The sequence below is a fragment of the Myxocyprinus asiaticus genome, chromosome 31, assembly GCF_019703515.2.
Source record: "Myxocyprinus asiaticus isolate MX2 ecotype Aquarium Trade chromosome 31, UBuf_Myxa_2, whole genome shotgun sequence".
Classification (NCBI taxonomy): domain Eukaryota; kingdom Metazoa; phylum Chordata; class Actinopteri; order Cypriniformes; family Catostomidae; genus Myxocyprinus; species Myxocyprinus asiaticus.
The window spans coordinates 2,434,777-2,456,437 of NC_059374.1; the positions used below are offsets into that span (position 1 = coordinate 2,434,777).

Sequence of the window (21,661 nt, forward strand, 5' to 3'; positions counted from 1 at the left end):
CACTCTTTTTTCTGTTTCATTCGTCTGAAAACTGTTTGCAAGAATAATGTCGTCTATGAGAATGCTGCAAATTATCTCCGATCATCTCAGGAGGTGCTGTGAGTTTAGTTCGCTTTATTTTCACGCGGTTAGCATGCATTGCGAACACAACTCTGAAGGTTCAGTAATATATATCTTTGTATTAAAGAAACAAAGACAAAAGTGATTAAATCATAAAGAAATACAAGACACGTTCACCTTGAACCTAAAATGAGTTCCATTTTATTTTCTTTAGGCAGCATTATCTGTGTTACCAAAATGCAATACAAACACAAATTCGATAAGAACACACATTTGGCAGCATTATTTTGTGAACACAAGGGAACTGATTAGGCTTATTTATTATGATTATTATTGTCTTTAAATTTATAATTGTCTTTCATTCTTAATCTGTAGGCTATTAGTCATTTCCCACCTGGTGTCATTGACGGATACTTGCGTGATGGCAAATGGAGTTGTTGGAGATGGTAAATGTTTAAATAAGGTTATTAAATACGATTTTTTGATCACTTCATTATTTAATTGCTTTTTTGTTTAGTTTAAAGTGCAATTTTAATTTAGAAATGTCTTTTATGTTTTTTGTGTTTCAATACATGAATTCAATTTTTTAAGCAAAATCAATAATGCAAAACAATTCACCGACCCTCAACAGAGGCGTTGATGATGTAATCGTATATCGCAATATTTTTTAAGGCAATTATCGATAAAATAATTTTTACATATCACCCAGACCTACTGTTTACTGTCTCTATTATACAGCGTACCTGAATGAGTCATACATTTTCACTGTGTGATTTTACGATAACTTAAATCACCGGTGACAATGCTGACATCATGTCTTCGTTCTTAAACAGCATTTGTCACAAACCAAAAGGAGACATGCACGTAAAAACAAGCTTTTGAAATGTTTACGTAGGGTTTATGACATGCATCAGGGTGAAAGAGCATCTGCTTCTGTCAAGATTTGTTTCTTGTGCAATTCCAGAAATATGCCACATATGCGCACAATCCACATCATCCTGCCATGCAGAACACAAACATATCGGTCCCGGGTGGTTCATAGTGCAGTTTGAGCTGGCATGGGCCACCAGGTCATTTATTTCTATAATTTATAACATCTTAAAGAAAGGTATTGTGCAAAACACAGAGACAAAAAATGTCAATGCAAGAGCCAACTGTGGCGGTCTGATCAGTTGGCAATGCGTGTAACATATCCCAGATGGTTTACATATGCACAGGGTTTGTGTTTGCTGAATACTTTTCTGACAAGTCAGGGCTGAGATGTCATATGACCAATAAACAGCTTGCACAAGCCCCCCCCCTCTGCTCAGCACGGGCCTCAGAGTTGTCAAAGTAATCTCACATTAACCAATGCATGTAGCCTATAGTTTATGTGCATGCATATGCCCCTTACAGAAAGGTACTATGGCAGTACCATGATACAATGAGGGCATCAGATGGTAATACCATGGTGCTTTGATTTATACCATGCTATTAAATGATTAAGATATTTATGTACTATGGTATTTACATGCACACAAAAAAAGTACCAAAACATACCATGATACTACCATGTTTTTTGGACATGGTATTACCAACTGATACCATCACTTTACCATAATACTCCAAGCAACATCAAAGAATGTTGTGGTATTACCATAGTACATGCCTAAAAAATGGTTGTACTATGGTACATGTCGATAACATGGTAGTAACATGGTATTCTTGAACTACCTTGGAGAAGCATGTTATTACCATCTAATACCATCACAATTCTATAGTACTCCAAGTAACCTCAAAGAATATTGTGGTGTTACCATGGAACATGCCTTAAAATATGGTTGTACTACTGAACATGTCCATAAACATGTTAGTAACATGGTATTCTTGGATGTACCTTTGAGGACCATGATATTACCATCTGATACCATCACTGTACCATAATACTCTGTGGAATGTCAAAGAATACTATGGTATTACTATGGTACATGCCTAAATCCATGGTTGTACTTTGGTACATGTCCATAAACATAGTAGTACCATGGTATTCTTGGAAATACCTTAGAGGACCATGCTATAAACATCTGATACCATCACTGCACCATAGTACTCCAAGGAACTTCAAAGAATACTATGGTATTACCATGGCACATGCCTAAATAACTATGGTTGTACTGTGGTACAAGTCCATAAACATGGTAGTACCATGATATTCTTGGAAGTACCTTGGAGGACCATGGTATTACCATATGATACCATTACTGTACCATAGTACTCGAAGGAACTTCAAAGAATACTGTGGTATTACCATAGTACATACCTAAAAAAGCATGGTTGAGCTATGGTACATTGTAGTACCATGGTATTTTTGGAAGTACCTTGGAGGACCATGGTACTGTAATACAGCTTGATACAATCACTGTACCATAATACTCCAAGAAACTTCAAAAATACTTTGGTATTACCATAGTACATGCCTAAAAAACATTGATGCACTATTACATGTCAATAATCTTGGTAGTATCATGGTACATAAAAAAGATCTAATACACTGATATATGTCAAAAATAAGCTTGGTTTTACTATGGTACATGTCCAAAAACATGGTATTACAATAATACTTTTTGGTATTGTTTGTTTGTTGTGTGTGCTGATGTTTGGAAGTGCTACATTAAAAATGGTATCTGGTATCCATGTTTGAATAGTGTATTTTCAAGAAATGGAAAGAGTATCATCGACTGAATATAATGCACAAATCCACAAAAGACTCTGAGGGGAAAATGAGAGAATAATCTCTTTTCATGTTTACATTATTGATATTTTCCTCCTCCTAATTTATTGCATCCACATTGAATTGAGAAATGAAATCCAAGCTTCATCTGTTCCCTGTTATGTATTTACAGGACCTCTATATTTCCTTTGTTATTTATATCTAGCGTCAGAATTGCACACATTTCTGATTCCAACAATTTGTTTTATGGCCAGATGTGTCCCTAAAGTGTGACACTAAAAGGGTTTTCTGTACAAGAATGGAGCTCAGAAGAAAGGACCACTTGTCTTCTACTTAATCATTCTCTAAAAGTAGAACAATGTTTGACGATGACCACATTGTGGTAAAAAGCAAAAAAAAAAAAAAAAGGAAATGTTAAGGGACAGTGCTCTTCCAAAGCCGTTGCGCAAGACACTCGCAGAAAACACATAAGGAAAAGGACTGGTGAAATGAAGGTACAACAAATCGACTTGAAAACTTAAAAATGTGCAACTATGACATTGTTTAATGTAAACAAACAAGCATATGTTCAGGAACCAGAATTAACTTTTTGTTGCACATTTGCCCTTCGGCCATCTCTGGAGGATATTGTCAGCACCTGGGGACAAGCACAGGAAGTGATGCGTGGCTCCTGCTGGAGTTGGATGCTGTCGCTGTACCCTCGTTCCATGAGGATAAGCCATTATTCACAATCAGAGGCCAGAAGCAAGCAGTTTGAGGACAGGTCTGAGCTCACTAATGAAAAGCACATGTGCTTCACAAGACTCGCTGGCTCTTCCAAGCTCATCTGCTTGGCCCACCCCTTCATTCTCTCCCCAACCACCCCTTGCTCACTTTCAAGTCTCAAACAAACTGGCTTCTCTCAATGAAACAACATCACAATGCATGTGGAATGCAAAAACCTGACATACTTTCGTGGGGTTGTGTTGCTCTGGTTTCTGTATCGATCAGAACAATGTCTGGTTGAATATAACTCAGCTGCCTGTTTAGCCTTTGCAGCTAATGATTAGAATTAATCCAATAAACTCGATTTGAAATGTATTCTCTTCTGACTCTGTCAAATCGTCAACAAACCGTGATGTTTACGAGATGAAACTCATGCAGATGCGTAACTAAATATAATGTCTGCGGTCCGCGTTTCTCATTTAACATCATGCAAGCTAACTGTTTGTGACAACAAGTTGCTATTCACCAAATATTTGCACAAAATGAGATTTTTCTGTACAGTGTTGGCAGTGGAGAGCAAATGTGAATCCACCTTTGCTCCAGGCACTGCGAATTCTCAATGGTTTCCAAAAGTTACCCTCCCCCGATATCAACAACTCATCACAACTATGATGACAGACCTCACAATTAGCTCACGCGAGCCAAGCCCATGACTCATATCGGCTGTTTCAGTCATCACATTGCTTTAATTGAAAAATGTCTATGGTAACTCAGATAATCTATTCGCAGGCTAGGTGTGTATGGGTCATGGGGCATGGATATTTTTCAGTACCGTCTGCAATGGTTTATACGTAATCCAAAAGATTTACAATGCACAAACAAGCCCACTTACACTACCAAAGTTTGGAAACACATTCAAAAAATATTAAAATCAAAACTATCTTTTGATTCTTCAAAGTAGCCACCCCACCATTTCAGCTTTGCACACTCTATATTTTCTCAAGCATCTGTGGTTGAAAGTTAAAATTGCAAGCAATTTGCGGAAGAACACATTACGTGAATCGTGTTTCGGCACTGCACTTCAGGCAGATGAATGACTTATTATTTGCTTTGATGAAGATGAAAAAACACTTCTATTTACATATTTTGAATGAATGAATTTTACACTTACACTGATCAGCCACAACATTAAAACCACCTAATATTGTGTAGGTCCCCTTCGTGCCGCCAAAACAGTGCCAACCCGCAATCTTAGAATAGCATTCTAAGATGCTATTCTTCTCACCTCAATTGTACAGAGCGGTTATCTGAGTTACCATAGACTTTGTCAATCAGAACCAATCTGGCCATTCTCTGTTGACCTCTCTCATCAACAAGGTGTTTCTGTCCACAGAACTGCCGCTCACTGGATGTTTTTTGTTTTCTGTTTAGCACTTCAGTCAGCTTTGCTGTGTTTGAGTGTGGTTTAGAAATAAATTTTACTTACTTTTGTTTTTGGCACCATTCAGAGTAAATTCTAGAGACTGTTGTGTGTGAAAATCCCAGGAGATCAGCAGTTACAGAAATACTCAAACCAGCCCATCTGGCACCAGCAATCATCCATGCGATTATCTAATCAGTCAAACGTGTGGCACTAGTGCAGTGCATAATCATGCAGATACGGGTCAGGAGCTTCAGTTAATGTTCACATCAACCATCAGAATGGGAAAAAATTTGATTTCAGTGATTTGGACCGTGGCATGATTGTTGGTGCCAGATGGGCTGTTTGAGTATTTCTGTAACTGCTGATCTCCTGGGATTTTCACACACAACAGTCTCTAGAATTTACTCAGAATGTTGCCAAAAACAAAAAAACATCCAGTGAGGGGCAGTTCTGTGGATGGAAATGTCTTGTTGATGAGAGAGGTCAATAGAGAATGGCCAGACTGGTTTGAACTGACAAAGTCTATGGTAACTCAGATAACCGCTCTGTACAATTGAGGTGAGAAGAATATCATCTCAGAATGCTATTCTGAGATATGAGTTGGCACTGTTTTGGCAGCAAGAGGGGGACCTACACAATATTAGGCAGGTGGTTTTAATGATGTGACTGATTGGTGTATTGAACTTTTCTGACGCTACACTCAAAGCACTTTTACATAGAGAACAGGGTATACCAGTATTACCAGTATATTTTAATATGATTATTCAAGTGTTTTATCTTCTATTATGTTTATATTGTACTACGCATGCCATTTAAGAGGTGATACTCGTGATATGGCTGATACGAGTTCAATGGAAGACTTTATTGTTATATTATATTGTACAATAATGCAAGTGAGCCATAATACAACAATATTATGTCTATGCAATACACACAATAACATCGTAAACTAAAAACATAAAATGAGGATTCAATAATTATGGGGATAAAATATACTTTATTAAACAGAAAATAATATGCTTAAAAATGCAATATAACAGTTAACAGTCAATTTCAGAAGTCATAAATATTAGTAAACATGTCACAGTAACTTTCCCCGACAACGTAGATACATCCCGATCGGATAACACACGAGTAATGTTTGATTCATACAAGCTTCAACAACCCTATCAGAAAACATATCCAAGCATGATAGCAGGTAAACAACTTCACCAAATGGATAACAGATAAACATCCATCTATACTGCAACGATGCTGTCATGAACTGTGTGAGTGTGACTGAACTGAGTTGAACAGTGTAGTTAGTTTCTCCAGCCGGAACACGAGACAGCTGGTACTTGTTTCCTGTGTGTGCGGACATGACGTAATGACGCAAGGATGTACATTATAAGCCAACGATTTCATGCCAAATCGAACCCGACAGCTCAAAATTCAAATCATTTTTATATGTTTAACGTCGGGGTAAGGTAAGAACATTGTGTTGAACACTGATTGTTTATGTACGCAATTTGTTCATTTTTAACCACAAAAATCTTACATAGTGCAGCTTTAATAAGGTGCACCTTCAGATATTTTTAAATAGTTTTGGAGTTGTATGCTGGACATTTGTTGTTTTTCTGACACTAACCACTCCAATTCATCCATTTCAAAACAAACTTTTTTAATTAGTTTGGTTAAAAAAATAATTTGTACAAAACTAATTTCAATAATTTAAGCTTAAGCCTCTAGATTCGAAGGTTTTAATTATCATGAGAAACCAGTGTTGAAGATTAGTTAACTAAAAGTAATAACGCTACTAACTTACTTAAAACATTTATTTTATTTTTTTCACAAGAGGGTAGTTGTCACAAAGCGATTAATTTATCAAACTGTTTTGTGAATGAAGCAATGGAGACCTGAGCAGACTTAAAGGGACTTTGTCTTCTTTTTTTAAGCAAAATATTTAGTTAATTGCTGATGTTTATCACTATATTTCAATTCAGTTATATAAAATAGGGTGATTTCAAGTTTTATAGGCATATATTAAGTATTAATGCATGTTCAGTTTAATGTCTGTAACAGGTAAAGGTTGGGCAAGGAGGAGGTGGGAACTGGCTGAACAGTAAACATAATGTTTAATGATAAAACACAACATAAAACATAAACGAACAGACACACATGCAGCGCGGCCACGTGCGTCTCTCCCTCTCGACTTCCCTTTATCTTGCTCTCCCGCTGATCACCTGATTCGTGCTCCATCATGGCCCGGCCATGCCCTCCTCCTTGTCACACTCCTACCCTGACCGATTCAGGCCGGGGCGCCACCGGTCTGACTAACCCCCCCCCCCCCCCCCATCTCTGGAGGGGAGACGCTGCCCATCCGGCCGTTCTGTCAGCCGGTGGTCCACCCTGCCTCCTGCGAACCGGGGGAGAGACGAGGGGAGGTGTGGGGAGAGGGAAAGGGGTCGAGCAGAGACACACAGAGAGAGAGAGAGAGAGAGAGAGAGAGAGAGAGAGGAGAGAGAGAGAGAGAGAAGAACTTGCTCGCCGGCTCCCGGATGCGCTATCGCCCAGTTGTAAACCGCTCCTCCGCCCTCTGGCGGATGCCGGCTCGCTCCTCCCCCGGCAGACAGCAGCAAGTCCTCCGGCCCCTGGCGGATGGAACCACTCCTCCCCTTCTCGGCAGATGGCCGCAGTTCCTCCAGCGGCTGGCAGCGACCCCTCTGTCCCCAGGCAGATGGCCGCGGCTGCTCCCCTGGCAGATGACAGCGGCGAGAACTCCGCGACAGCGCATCCCTCCTCCCTCCCAGGTTTCGGCACCACTGTAACAGGTAAATGTTGGGCAAGGAGGAGGTGGGAACCGGCTGAACAGTAAACATAACGTTTAATGATAAAACACAACATAAAACATAAACAAACAGACACATATGCAGTGCGGCAGCGTGCGTCTCTCCCTCCCGAACCGGCGTCTTCGGCTGCCCTTTATCTCACTCTCCTGCTGATCAGCAGATTCAGCGCTGGCCATGCTCCATCACGGCCCGGCCACGCCCTCCTCCTCGTCTTCCTATTTTTTTTACGTTTACGAAAATTAATTATGGTTTTACTATAGTAATATTGTATTAACCTTGACTGTAGTAACCATGGTTCATTTTGTGTTTACTATGGTTTTCCTACAAAATACCGTGGAAAGCTGTAGTTACTGTAGTAAAACCATGATTCATTTAATTCTGCAATATTGACTCACTTCAAATTGAATTATATAATATAATCCAATTGTCATACTAACTACTGTACTAACTACTTTTTTTTAAAGAGCAGCTTGGTTTTGGGTTTGCTTGTAGCTTGGGATGGTACCATTTTTAAGTACCTTCCCTAACATTGTGAGAAACATACCTCCAAACATTTGATTGGTAGTGTATTTATGCATTCGAAAGACACTTTAGCCAATGCGACTTACAGTGAATTCAAGCAGCATGATCGTGCCTGAAATCAGTGTATTAGTCACAAATTTTATTCCACTCACATTTGGACCCGATTAGGAGTATAAAAAAATATTGCATTGTATTGTATCGTGTGATACAATGCTCTCGATTCAATATCATATGTATCGTACAATACATAAATAAATACATAAGTGTGATTAAAACCAAGCAACGCAGGGGGCCTGGGTAGCTCAGCAAATATTGACGCTGACTACCACCCCTGGAGTCACGAGTTAGAATCCAGGGTGTGCTGAGTGACTCCAGCCAGGTCTCCTAAGCAATCAAATTGGCCAGGTTGCTAAGGAGGATAGAGTCACATGGGGTAACCTGCTCGTGGTCGCTATAATGTGGTTCTCGCTCTTGGTGGGGCACATGGTGAGTTGTGCATGGATGCCGTGAAGAATAGCATGAAGCCTCCACACATGCTATGTCTCCGCGGTAACACGCTCAACAAGCCACGTGATAAGATGCGTGGATTGACAGTCTCAGATGTGGAGGCAACTGAGATTCGTCCTCCGCCACCCGGATTGGTCACTATGCCACCACAAGGACTTAGAGCGCATTTGGAATTGGGCATTCCAAATTGGGAAGAAAAGGGGAGAAAAATCCACACACACACACAAAAAAAAAAAAGCAATGCAAAATTGAGAGCTGCGAAACAGTCTCATCCCCGGAGAGGCGGCGCTGAGCAATCACAGGAAAACAGAGCAACTAGTCTATATAGGTGAGTTAAGTTAGAAGACCGATTGCAAACATCAAGTAGATTGTAGCATTACAGCTTCTCGAATTTGCCAAACAATGGTGTCATGTCCTGGTGCTACAGTACATCAAACATGTTGTTTTATTTATAATGACAGCACCACGCAAACTGATGGATTTGGGAGGCAGAAACAGCAGCACCAAGTTGCAATTAACAACCAGCCTCTCCCAGCCGACACTAAGCGTGATTACATTCACAAAAACCAGCTTATTAAAAAAAATGACAATGTAAGGTCCTGCGATTACATTCTGCTTTTGATGTCTAAATGTAAATGGCTATGAGCACAACACTTGCGTGCATTGGATAAGCCGATAAGACTGTTAAAGTTTACATGCAAAGTGAAACCGGGGGACAAAAAAAAAACGTATGTGTGCTGATCGTTTTTTGATCAGACTGCTAAATAAAATGTACATACTGTATATCATAAAGTTTTTTTTTTCTCCACTAACTATTGAATTTCGTTTGTTTTTTCTTTGCCACAGACACCTTTAGCTTGCAAACTGGGGGCTTTAAGACTTTAAGGCATGATTTTCTACAAAGCTGCTTTGAAACGATGTGCATTGTGTAAAGTGCTATTCAAATTAAAATTACTTGAATGTAGACACATTTTTCTAAGGAAAAACAGGAAAATTGTGAGTTTTTCTCACAACAATCTACTGATAAATGCAGTGTTGTTGTTTAAGTTACTTCATTCTTGAGCTCTGCTTGATGTTGCCATATAGTCAGTTGTGTCATTTAAGATTTAAAATACATTTATGTTGAATTCTTGAATAAGTTTCAGTGAAACAATTTTGTGGGCACCATTTTGTTTTATATAATCATATCGTGAGGCTTCTGCATCGTATCCTATCATATCATGAAATCTGTGTATCGTTACATACCACCATACGACGATTCGTGTCCTAAAAAAATTGCAGTGCTGTGCCTTTACCGTTGCATCCCTTTTGATTTCTGGCTAGCGAAATACTAATTTTGCAAAAAAGTAAGTAAAAGAAAACTTTTTTGTTACAGTTTCACATTCGAAGGACTGAAGTTCAAGCTTCGGCAACTGGGGGGCAATTTGACTCTTTGTCTGACTTGAGAACAATAGCTTGTGAGCTCCTTGGCAATCCAACCCATGACATTGGCATTCCAAGCAAAATGCTCCTTCAGTTAGGAGCTACAGGAAGGCAAACCCATGATTGGTTTTGAATTTGGCTATCCACTAAACTGAGGGCATACACTGTGCTCTTTCAAATACAGCCTTACCTCCAATCTAATCTCAAATACAGTTTTATCTAAGCATTCAGTTAATGCTAGCTGGTGTGTTAAGCACAACTAGAGAGCATCAGGTAAATGTGAAGCATGTGTTGTCTATGTCCCTTCAGAAATGTTCAGTATTTTTACCTCAAAGACTGATTAGAAAATCAGTCTTTGAAAGATTAGACAATTATCTCCTACTTCACTCCAATAATGACAGCCAAAGACAACTTCCACTGCAAAATCTGCTATCAGGGAGTTTATAAGCTCTTTCAGAGTGAAAAGGTCTTTCTCAGAGGAGCCAGCAAGCTGCTCCAAAGTTTATTGAGGCCAGCTACATTTGTTTAATTCCTTATCTCTCCAAACATGTCGCTGGGCCTAGATGGAATCTGCACAGCTTTAGGAAATTCAGTTATACCCGAATGGTGCTAATGTACCAATACTGCTTGATTTGACAGAGAAAGCAACAATATTTACTCTACGGTATCAGAGTGGGTTCAGTTGCGCACTTAGGCGCCAAAGTTTCCACTTATTGTATTGCCCATGTTCCAATAACACAATCACCTTTGATGCTCCATTGTTTGAGTAGCGCTGATGTAAGTTTACACTTATTTATTGAGCCCAAGGATGAAGGTGCTGGACTGAAAATGATCAAGTCCCACACACATTTGCAGGCAAGGATATCCAAGTGTATGGCCAAAGCTGGAGAGCCAGCAGATATGAAAATGGTATAGGAGAAATATAACAATAATCTTGCATATTTAATACAATGTAGAAATAGCCCCACCACCCATCTCATACAGACACAGATGTTAATGTACATGGGCCTCAGTCCCTTTCAATTCCAAATGTCTAATGGTTCTTTTGTTCCTGGTTCTCTTGAAATGTGATTTGACTTTTTGCAACCAGAATCACATTATTATACCTACATTTTTGCAAAAGGATGTTTAACTGGCTTGTTGAACGTATTGCGGCAATTTTCTGGTGAAATGAACACTAAAGGGGCTACAACAATGACTTTCATTCATTTTCACACAAATCACAAGTTAAACGGCAGATTAGCAATTAATAAACACTTACTTTTCACCCTGTTCCTCACACAATGCTATCTTATGACATCTAACACTTTTTCTTTAGCACATGACTCGGTTTAACGTTTGCATTACATAACCAACTACATTTACAAGCTTGTTCGAGTGTGATCAAATTGTGCGGTAACTCAACGGATAGAGTGTTGCACTTGTGATGTAATGGACTAAGGGTGCGAGTCCACATGTGAGCCCAAAATGTCATAAAAGCACCACAAAATGATGAGGTTGTGTTTTTCATCTCACATTTGCTTTTCTGACACTATCCGTTAGGTTTAGGGTAGGGAGGTCAGTTTTGTTGATTTAAAACTCGATAGAGCATTAACCTTAAAAACCTCATCTATTTTGGAGAATATTTAACTTGTATTTAGTGCCACGCAGTGGACATTTTTTTCAGAAATGTAGCCACAGTATGTAATTTTCATGAGATCGGGCTGATGTTTTTGCAAAATGTTGAGTGTGCTTACCTGGTTTAGGAGGTTTTCCACCAGCTCCTAATAAAAGAAGAAGAAAAAAGCATGTTTAATATTCCTTTAACCCTTAAAATATAATTATATACATTGCCATTTAGAAATTCTATAATTATAGATTAATGTTATTATTCACTATTCATAAGAGAATGGGGGCATAATTCTATAAAAATGGATGAGGTAAAGGGGGTGGAATGAGATCCTATGTCACTAAAAACCAGAGGTATGCATTTAAAGGTTACTATGGTACAGTAATTTTATGAGAGGGTATTGAGACAAATTTCACCACATTTTACTACATACAGCATAGCATATAAGCATGTTATGTTACAATGGTTAAGAAACACTGCAAAAAAGACTAAAAATATATTTATTGATTTGCTAACTACATATACTTGAGTTATTTACTCTAATCGCATACCGATGGGATGATGTGAAAGAGCACTTACCAGTTCCATAACCTCCAGTCCCGAAACCACCTGTCTGCGCACCTGTGCCCAAAGCCCCACCAGCCCCTCCATATCCACCTGTAATAGAAGAGCCCAACAGCATTTAACTCCTCAATAACAAACACTTCACCTGTGCCTGCTCTAATAGCAAATATTACACATTAGATGTTATGCATGGCTCATTTGCACACGGTAAGATGTAACTGACTGGCACACAGCTGGACTTTGACTTTAATGGGTGTGTTATAAGCTGCATAACCCTGAAGGACAGTTCACTCTTACAGTCTTTCGGTAAACACACTTGACTGAAGCTGTTGTGTTCCAGAGCTATTATCAACAACAATGGTGTTATCATTGCTGAACACAAAGTTTATAATATGTTTTATAAGGTGGATAGAGGAAACCAGGGCTAGCTGTCACACTTCTTACTATAGTGAATATTTCTCAGGGTAGGTTTGCTTTTAAAAAGGCAATTTCTGTACAGGCACACACTAAACCAGGGCTAGTCAACTGGCGGCCAAATCCGGCCCACCAATCATCTTTGTCTGGCCCTCAGACTGATTTTTTATAAAACTGCTTCACCATCTGAAATACCAGAGTGCTCTCTGTGCAAAACTCAGCGTTCGTAGGCGCGAGCCTCAGCAATCAGCGGCAGGGGTATAAAAAAACTCAGAAGAGTACTCTTGAGGCGTGGGGCGTGGCGTGGCAAGAAAGGGCGAGGGGCATGGGACAAGGGCAGAGTCTGTGGGGGGTGGAGCCATGAGAGGCTTGAGGGGCGGAGCCATGGAAGGTGGCGCCGTGAGAGGCTCGAGGGGAGGAGCCATGGAACTTGGTGCCCGGAGAGTAGCCGAAGACTCGAAGGGCCAGGGTGGAGCCGATGGCAGGGAGGACCAAGGCGGTGCTGGAGGCTCGGAGGAGCAAGGCGGAGCTGGGGGATCAGCAGACTGAGGTGGAGCCGGTGGGACTGAGGACCAAGGTGGAGCCGTAGGGAAGGAGGTCCCCGGTGGAGCTGACAGATCGGAGGGACGAGGCACAGCCAGAGGATTGGAGAGCCAAAGCGGAGCCAGGTGACCGACAGACCAAGGAGGAGCCGGAGGGACGAGGGACCCCGGCAAAACCGACAGACTGAAGGACCGCAGTGGAGCCGAGGGAATGCAGAGCTGAGGCAATGTCGAGGGACCGACAGGCCATGGCGAAGTCCAGAGCTCGGAGGGTCCAGGCGGGGTCGGAGGGCTGAAAGTTCCCCTTGCCTGCTCAGGAGAACTAAGTGTGGGTATAAGGGTGGGAACCATCTCCAGGTCCAACTGCTCAAGTGTGGCTGTGACGTGGCATGGAGCAGGCTGAGGCATTGCTGTGACGTGGCATGGAACTCTGGCTCGGAGGCGGCCATGTCGTGGAACTCTGGCTTGGCGGTGGCCATGTCGTGGAACTCTAGCTCAGCATCTGCCTCCCCCACAGTGAACGTGGAACCAATGATCTGTAGGGCGAGGTTGATATATTGAGCCAGGCTGAGGGAACTGCGACTGCCAGGCATCAAGGAGGAGATCGGCTCACTTAAACCCACCCTAAAAATATCCTTGAGGGAGACCACATTAAAATCCACCTGGCTGGCCAAATCGCAGAACTCCTCAACATAATCCTCCACGGGATGATTCCCCTGACGTAGCCGTATGAGTCGAACTGCTGAGTTCATAGTCAGTCAAGTATTCTGTAACGTGTGCTGGCTACTGGCAATGACGATGACATAGTGTAGAGAACCCAAGTGCAGTTTATTTACAAAGTGAGAACCAATAACCCTGACTACAGAACAAAACATGGACTATGGCTTGGCTTGACTATGGCTTGGCTTGGCTTGGCTTGACTATGGCTTGGCTTGACTATGGCTTGGCTTGGCAACAGCGTAACAAACACATACATTCACATTCAATACTTGACAAAGACACAATGGAAAACATGAGGCTTAAATACATGGACATGGGGGAACATAAACCAATGAACATACAGAACTGATAACAAGGTAATTAAACAATAAACCAATGAAAAGACAAGACTAATAACAAAGTAATCAAACAATGAACCAATGAAAACATGACACATGAACATGGAGGGAAAACATGAAATCACATGAAAGGGAACAGGAACTAAACTTTTCAAAATAAAAAACATGAATCAGTAAAATACACATGACAGAAGGCTGGTTTTGTTGATTTAAATCTCAATAGAACACTAACCTTAAAAACCTCATCTGTTTGAGAGACATTTCACTTCAGAACTGCCCTGAGATGTGTAATGAGCCAAATAATTTTATTTTGCAAAAATATTGCCACAGCCATGCAATATTCATTGCATGGGAGAAGGCACTTACGAATTGCGATTTCAGAGCACCCAGCCCCTTGAGACATCAAGAAAGATAAAAAAATAAATAAAAAAAATTAGCTTTGAAGTAAGTTAGTAATGTTGTAGGTTTTGTGAATTGTTTTCTTAGGTTTGCTACCAAACCTTGCTGTTGAGCATATGGATGAATTTAATAAAAATCATAATTAATATTTACTCAGATTCCATTATTTTTACTATCATTATTATTAACATTATCATTGCTGGTTTTATAGTTTTTATTATAATTAATAGTTGCCTAACAACAACAATAATAATTCAAAAAATAGGGAGTAGAAATTCATAGATATTATTTAAACATGAAAGCAAATGTAGAAATAAATGACGTACACATTTAATTACAAAAGCCTTTTGTTTTATATATATATATATACACACACACACTGCCTGGCCAAAAAAAAAAAAAAGTTGCATACTCTAATATTTCGTTAGACCGCCTTTAGCTTTGATTACGGCGCACATTTGTCGTGACACTGTTTCAAAAACCTTATGCAACGTCACAACATTTATTTCTGTCCAGAGTTGCATTAATTTTTGCCCGAGATCTTGTATTGATGACAGGAGAGTCGAGCCACTCCGTAAAGTCTTCTCCAGCACATCCCAAAGACCTGGTCATTCAGTACATTCATGTAGTCAGCTGGCTTCATTTTATTGTCTCATAACGTTGCTGAGCCTAGACCTGACCAATTGAACCAACCCCAGATCATAACACTGCCTCCAGAGGCTTGTACAGTGGGCACTATGCATGACTGGTGCATCGCTTCATGCACTTCCCTTATTACCCTGATGCGCTCATCGTTTTGGAATAGGGTAAATCTGAACTCATCAGACCGCATTACTTTTTTCCATTGCACAGTCTAATCTTTATGCTCCCTAGCAAATGTAAGTATTTTTTTCTGATTAGCCTCACTAACAAGTGGATTTCAGTTGTGACAGAAATGTTGTCAGCACATATGCACATTAAGCAACAAAAGAGAAATCGATTTTGGAAACTGACTGTTCAACGAAAATGCACTAAAAAGTTTGCTTTTATTCGCTATTCTTGAAGTGTCAAAAGGGCAATTCTTATCTGTTTAGGGTCTGTAGGGCTCGTAAAAAAGTGATAATGTGAAACTGCACCCGCAAATATCCTATACAGCTGTGAGTCAGCCCTCTCAATCACGAACAGCATTAACTCTGTTCTTTTTTGCCAATGATCTGGCTCCTGCACTGGCAATTGTGTGCAAATTCACAATATCTGCAGGACCATTTTTTTCCTCACTGAATAGGATGATACTTTATAGAGAAAACTGAAGAATAATCATTTTATCTAATTTTAATGCATTCTTAAGTAAACATGACATTTTCATATGACCATTGTTTTCATATGTGGGTTAATATTGTTAGAGGGCTTTAGCAGATCTAAATGTTTTTCATCAGTTTTCATAATTTGTAAACAATAGCCCTAAAGTGTTAAAATTATTATTATTTTTTTTTTTTTTTAAGTTAAGAGTATAAGTCATGTTTGTTTTTCAGACAGATCTTATGAAGGAATTTATGGGCAGGCCTTAAAAATTATAATTCAATATACAGTATACCCTGTGACTATTATATGAATAAATGCACAGTATTAAAGAGTTTTTTTTTTTTTTAAATAAAATGTTACTTACAATGAAAGTGCTGGCTAAGATGAATACTGAAAAACATTTGGGCCCCACCAAATTTTCATCTGGATAATCTGGCCCCCGCAAGAAAGTAGTTAAAGAGCCCTGCACTAAACCTGAAATGAATAGTTTAAGGCCTTAAAGTCTTAAAGCCCCCAGTGATCAAGCTAAAGGTGACTGTGGCAAAGAAAAAAAAACTCCTTTCAATAGTTAGTGGAGAAAAAAAGGTGAAATATTCGTCTAAATTATTATTATTTTGTTATTTATTTTATCCCCTTTTCTCCCCAATTTGGAATGCCCAATTCCCACTGCTTACTAGGTCCTTGTGGTGGCATGGTTACCTCAGTCCAGGTGGTGGAGGACAAGTCTCAGTTGCCTCTGCTTCTGAGACCGTCAATCCACACATCTTATCACGTTGCTCGTTGTGCATAACACCGCAGAGACTCACAGCATGTGGAGGCTTATGCTATTCTCCGCAATCCACGCACAATTTACCACTCTACCACGAGGAGGTTACCCCATGTGACTGTACTCTCCCTAGCAACCGGGACAATTTGGCTGCTTAGGAGACCTGGCTGGAGTCACACAGCACACCCTGGATTCGAACTCCTGACTCCAGGGGTGGTAGTCAGCGTCTTTACTTGTTGAGCTACCAAGGCCCCTTGTCTACATTTTTTTGTTTGTGTTCAGCAGATGAAAGAAAGTCATACACATCTGAGATGCCATGAGGGTGAGTTAATGAAGAGAGAATTTTTGTTTTGGGGTATTCACTACAAAATACCTATTGAACATTTCCACCAATATTGATCTGGAAGAAAACACAATTTAATACACATTATACCTCATTCATGAAACACGAGCAGAATTTTTGTAAATCGTTCGTAAAGCCGGTCTTACGTAAATTCTCTGATTCATGAAAGTTTTCGGATTTCCGAAACCACGTGTAAATCGTGCATAAGACATCCGAACAGTCTTGTGTCCTTTCAGGCAAACTGTCATGACTACATTTTGCTAGAAGTTAAATTAAATAAGTAATGAAAAAATTAAAGCTGCACTATGTAAGATTTATGTGGTTAAAAATGAACAAATTGCGTACATAAACAATCAGTGTTCAACACAATGTTCTTACCTTACCCTGAAGTTAAACATATAAAAATGATTTGAATTTTGAGCTGTCGGGTTCGATTTGGCATGAAATCGTTGGCTTATAATGTACATCCTTGCGTCATTACGTCATGTCCGCACACACAGGAAACAAGTACCAGCTGTCTCGTGTTCCGGCTGGAGAAACTAACTACACTGTTCAACTCAGTTCAGTCACACTCACACAGTTCATGACAGCATCGTTGCAGTATAGATGGATGTTTATCTGTTATCCATTTGGTGAAGTTGTTTACCTGCTATAATGCTTGGATATGTTTTCTGATAGGGTTGTTGAAGCTTGTATGAATCAAACATTACTCGTGTGTTATCTACGTTGTCGGGGGAAGTTACTGTGACATGTTTACTAATATTTATGACTTCTGAAATTGACTTTTAACTGTTATATTGCATTTTTAAGCAGATTATTTTCATGTTTATTAAATTATTTTTTATCCCATCATTACTGAATCCTTGTTTTGTGTTTTTAGTTTACTGTGTTATTGTGCATTCATAGACATACTATTGATGTATTTCGGTGTTATGGATCAACTGGGGATCATGTTAACTGAGGATGTGCGTGTGCATGTGAATAGTTTTACTTGCCTTTTCAGCAGATTCGTTCAATGTCAGTTGTCAATGAGTAAAGAAAAGACATTTTGCACATAAAAAAAGAAATGTTGGTATCATTATTAACCTGATTTGTTTCATTGATGTCTGTTTCAATAAATATGACAATTTTAAGAGCGATTTTAACGGTTTCACAGGGTAACATCTGGTTTCCCATGTTAACGTGGGACATTGGTTTGAATGGGAACTGGCAATTACACTTGTCAAGAGCGGTAAATAGCAAGTGAAATTCTTTTATATACTGTACAACACTAAAGCATCATAGGCTGAAATGTGTCCGTAATAGGCATATACCCTTAAATGACTTCCATTTATTAAAAAATCATAATAGTTTTATAAGTTTAAGAAAATGATTGTTTGTGAATAATAGAAAAGCTGGTTAGTCTAGCAGCAGCATGATTGTAACCATACAAATAGACCTGGGTTCAATTCCCCAGTAAACATCTGTCAATTGAATTAAATTGATATAATAATATCCTTTACTTTTCAAAGGTTCTGTGCATGACAGTGTTGTATATTTATGATTACCCACAACACTGCCAAAAGATGATCTTTCAGAAGTGCAATTTTGTTTTTGTGTGGAGACTGGAGAGCATGTACAAAGGCCAAACTGACCAATGATAAATGATACTCTGAGAAAGCATGAGAAACTTCTTCAGAAACAATGATTTTGTTTGTTTGGCAAAATCTTAAGATCTTAAGATTTTATTTTAAATAAATTGTTTGACCATTTAAAAAAAGCCTGTAAACTGTAGACAGTGTAGTTCATCATTTTCTTGTCAGTAATTCAACCATTCTCAGAAAATTCAGTAGATTATACTGTGAATTGTGTCTGTGTTTTACAAAATAGTTTTCAATAGATCTATTAAAAGTACATCATAACCTGCAGTGGGGCCGGAGTGGGATTCATATTCAGCCCGGGATGTCATGTCCAAGTCAGCCCACACTCAAAAGGGGGGTTGGAGGTGAAGATGATAACAATAAAACAAGATCACAGCAAAAATATGCAATATATGTAATTACTTGAAAATTATTTAAGCTCACCATGTCATTATACCACACACAGCATTCACTACAATTTTCACTTTGTCATAAGACATCATTGTATGTGTTGTAAAAATAAGTGAATGTTAAAGGGATATTTGATCATTTCCTCACCCTCATGCCATCCCAGATGTGTATGACTTTCTTTTGCAGAACATGAATGAAGATGTTTAGAAGAACTGTTGGTCCATTCAATGCAAGTAAATGAGAAGTGGTGAGAAACAGATCAATAATTAAGTCATTTTTTACTATAAATCTCTACTTTCACTTTCATAAGCACTCTTCTCTCTTAAGAGTTCTTCTGTTTTTGGTGATTTACATAAGAATACTGGACAGGGAGGAGAATTTATAGTAAAAAAAAAAAAAACTTAAATATTGATCAGTTTCTCACCCACATCTATCATATCGCTTCTGAAGACAGATTAAACCACTGGAGTTGTATGGATTACTTCTATGCTGCATTTATGTGATTTTTGTACCTTCTGAATTCTGATCACCATTCACTTGCATTGAAAGGACCAACAAAACTGAGAAATACTTCTAAAAAGCTTAATTTGTGTTCAGCAGAAGACAGAAAGTCATACACATCTGGGATGGCATGAGGGTGAGTAAATGATGAGAGAAATTTCATTTTTGGGTAAACTAATTTATTTTAAAGACTATCTAGGCACATAATAACACTATAGAACTGTAAATGTTTATTACTCTTTCAAGATGTACAGGCTCACACTTTAAATAGTCAGTGCTTTGTATTTTAGATAATTAAAATAGCAACAGATCCAGCGAAACAATTAAGGTTGAGTGATTGTTTTTACATTTTTACATGCCATTCAAAAACGTGCCATTTTACAATGATAAGAGTGAAATAAAAGACTAAAAATAACACATTTGTACTTTTCTTTTACTTGGAATGTAAGTGTTCAGGACAAAGGCAAAATGGTTACTGTCTCTTTAAGAGAGTTTTATCGCATTATACAACATTGAAGGCACTCTGTGCAGTTTGTTTCATTGAGTTTCATCTTTTGAGAGCTGTGAAGTCCCATTATTTTCGTACCGTGTCGTGCTGTTGCATCTGTATTCATTTACTTTAAGTGTTCTGTTATTTTGTGACAAAAAAAAAAAAAATTGCTATTATCGTTCTGCACTGTAAGGGAAGAGGATTTCAGAGATTAATTGATTGCGATTGTGAGACTGCAGTCAGTATTAAACTTGTGATGATCTTGTAGGCTACCTGAAGCACGTTCATCCATTCAGCTATTAGTAGCCTATCTGTTCGCGATGGATCTTTGTGATCCTTCCCGCGCTGTCAAGTGAAGCAGCGCAACATCAGTTTGGTCTCTCACAGGCTACTCTCTCATTTGTTTGGGTGTGAGATGATAAAATACAGACTGCGTCCCCTATAACACGGAACGCAATTCTGATCCTTTAAATACCAGATGTTACGGACTGTTGGCAATTGTTATGCGACATATGATGAAAGTTTGTCAATCAACATGCAGACCTAACCGGCCCAATTTTTGACCGGCCCAGCGGGAATTCTCCCGATCTTCCCTATTGTCACTCCGGCCCTGACCTGCAGCAAAGATACAATTGCACTTGATGAAACATGATTTGAACCTGGGTCGTTGAGTGATATATCAGTGTGACTTTCCATTAAACTAGCAATCCAGTTCTAACTAATAGATCGCTTTGTTCATTTTCAATGGTAGGAGAAAGTTACTAACTATGATGTCTAATTGAGCCATTATTCATTATAAAGAAAAAAAAAAGCAATTCAAAGTATATTATTAAAACACATCAGCCTATGATGCTTTAGTGTTGTATATAAAAAAAATTCCACTTGCGATTTACTGCTCTTGACAAGTGTAATCACCAGTTCTCATTCAAACCAATGTCCCATGTCAACATGGGAAACCAGATGTTACCCTGTGAAACCATTAAAATCACTCTTAAAAACATGTCAAACTCATTAGAACAGACATCGATAAAACAACTCTTTTAATAATGATACCAAGATTTTTTATAATGTGCAAAACGTCTTTTCTTTACTCACTGACAATGCACATTGAACGAATCTGCTGAAAAGGCAAGTAAAATTATTCACATGCACACACACAACCCCAGTTAACATGATCCCCAGTTGATCCATAACACTGGTTCACTTGCATTATCAACTGAGGCTGTACAATATAATATAAAAATAATGAAGTCTTCCTCTGAACTCGTATCAGCCATATCATGAGTATCACCTCTTAAATTGATAAGTGTAGTACAATACGAACATTACTAGTAGATAAAACACTTGAAAAATTATATTAAAATATACTGGTAGGGATTGAGGTGATTGAGTCCCATGTTCTTTATGTAAAAGTGTTTTGAGTGTAGTGTCAGAAAAGCACTATAAGTGTAAAATTCATTCATTCAAAATTTGTGAATAAGAGTGTT

The 21,661-nt window shown here is 38.9% G+C and overlaps 1 protein-coding gene across 7 annotated transcripts in view; it reads right to left on the reverse strand.

The window, feature by feature from the left end:
* Window positions 1-21,661, reverse strand: part of LOC127422255 (elastin-like) — a 120,099-nt gene that overhangs the window by 67,243 nt on the left and 31,195 nt on the right. For all 7 annotated transcript variants that reach the window (XM_051665644.1, XM_051665645.1, XM_051665643.1 and 4 more), the window contains exons 4-5: window positions 12,366-12,443; window positions 11,914-11,940 (exon numbers count right to left, since the gene is read on the reverse strand). In XM_051665644.1, coding sequence (XP_051521604.1) covers window positions 11,914-11,940; window positions 12,366-12,443 — 105 coding nt within the window. The remainder of the gene's footprint in view (window positions 1-11,913; window positions 11,941-12,365; window positions 12,444-21,661) is intronic.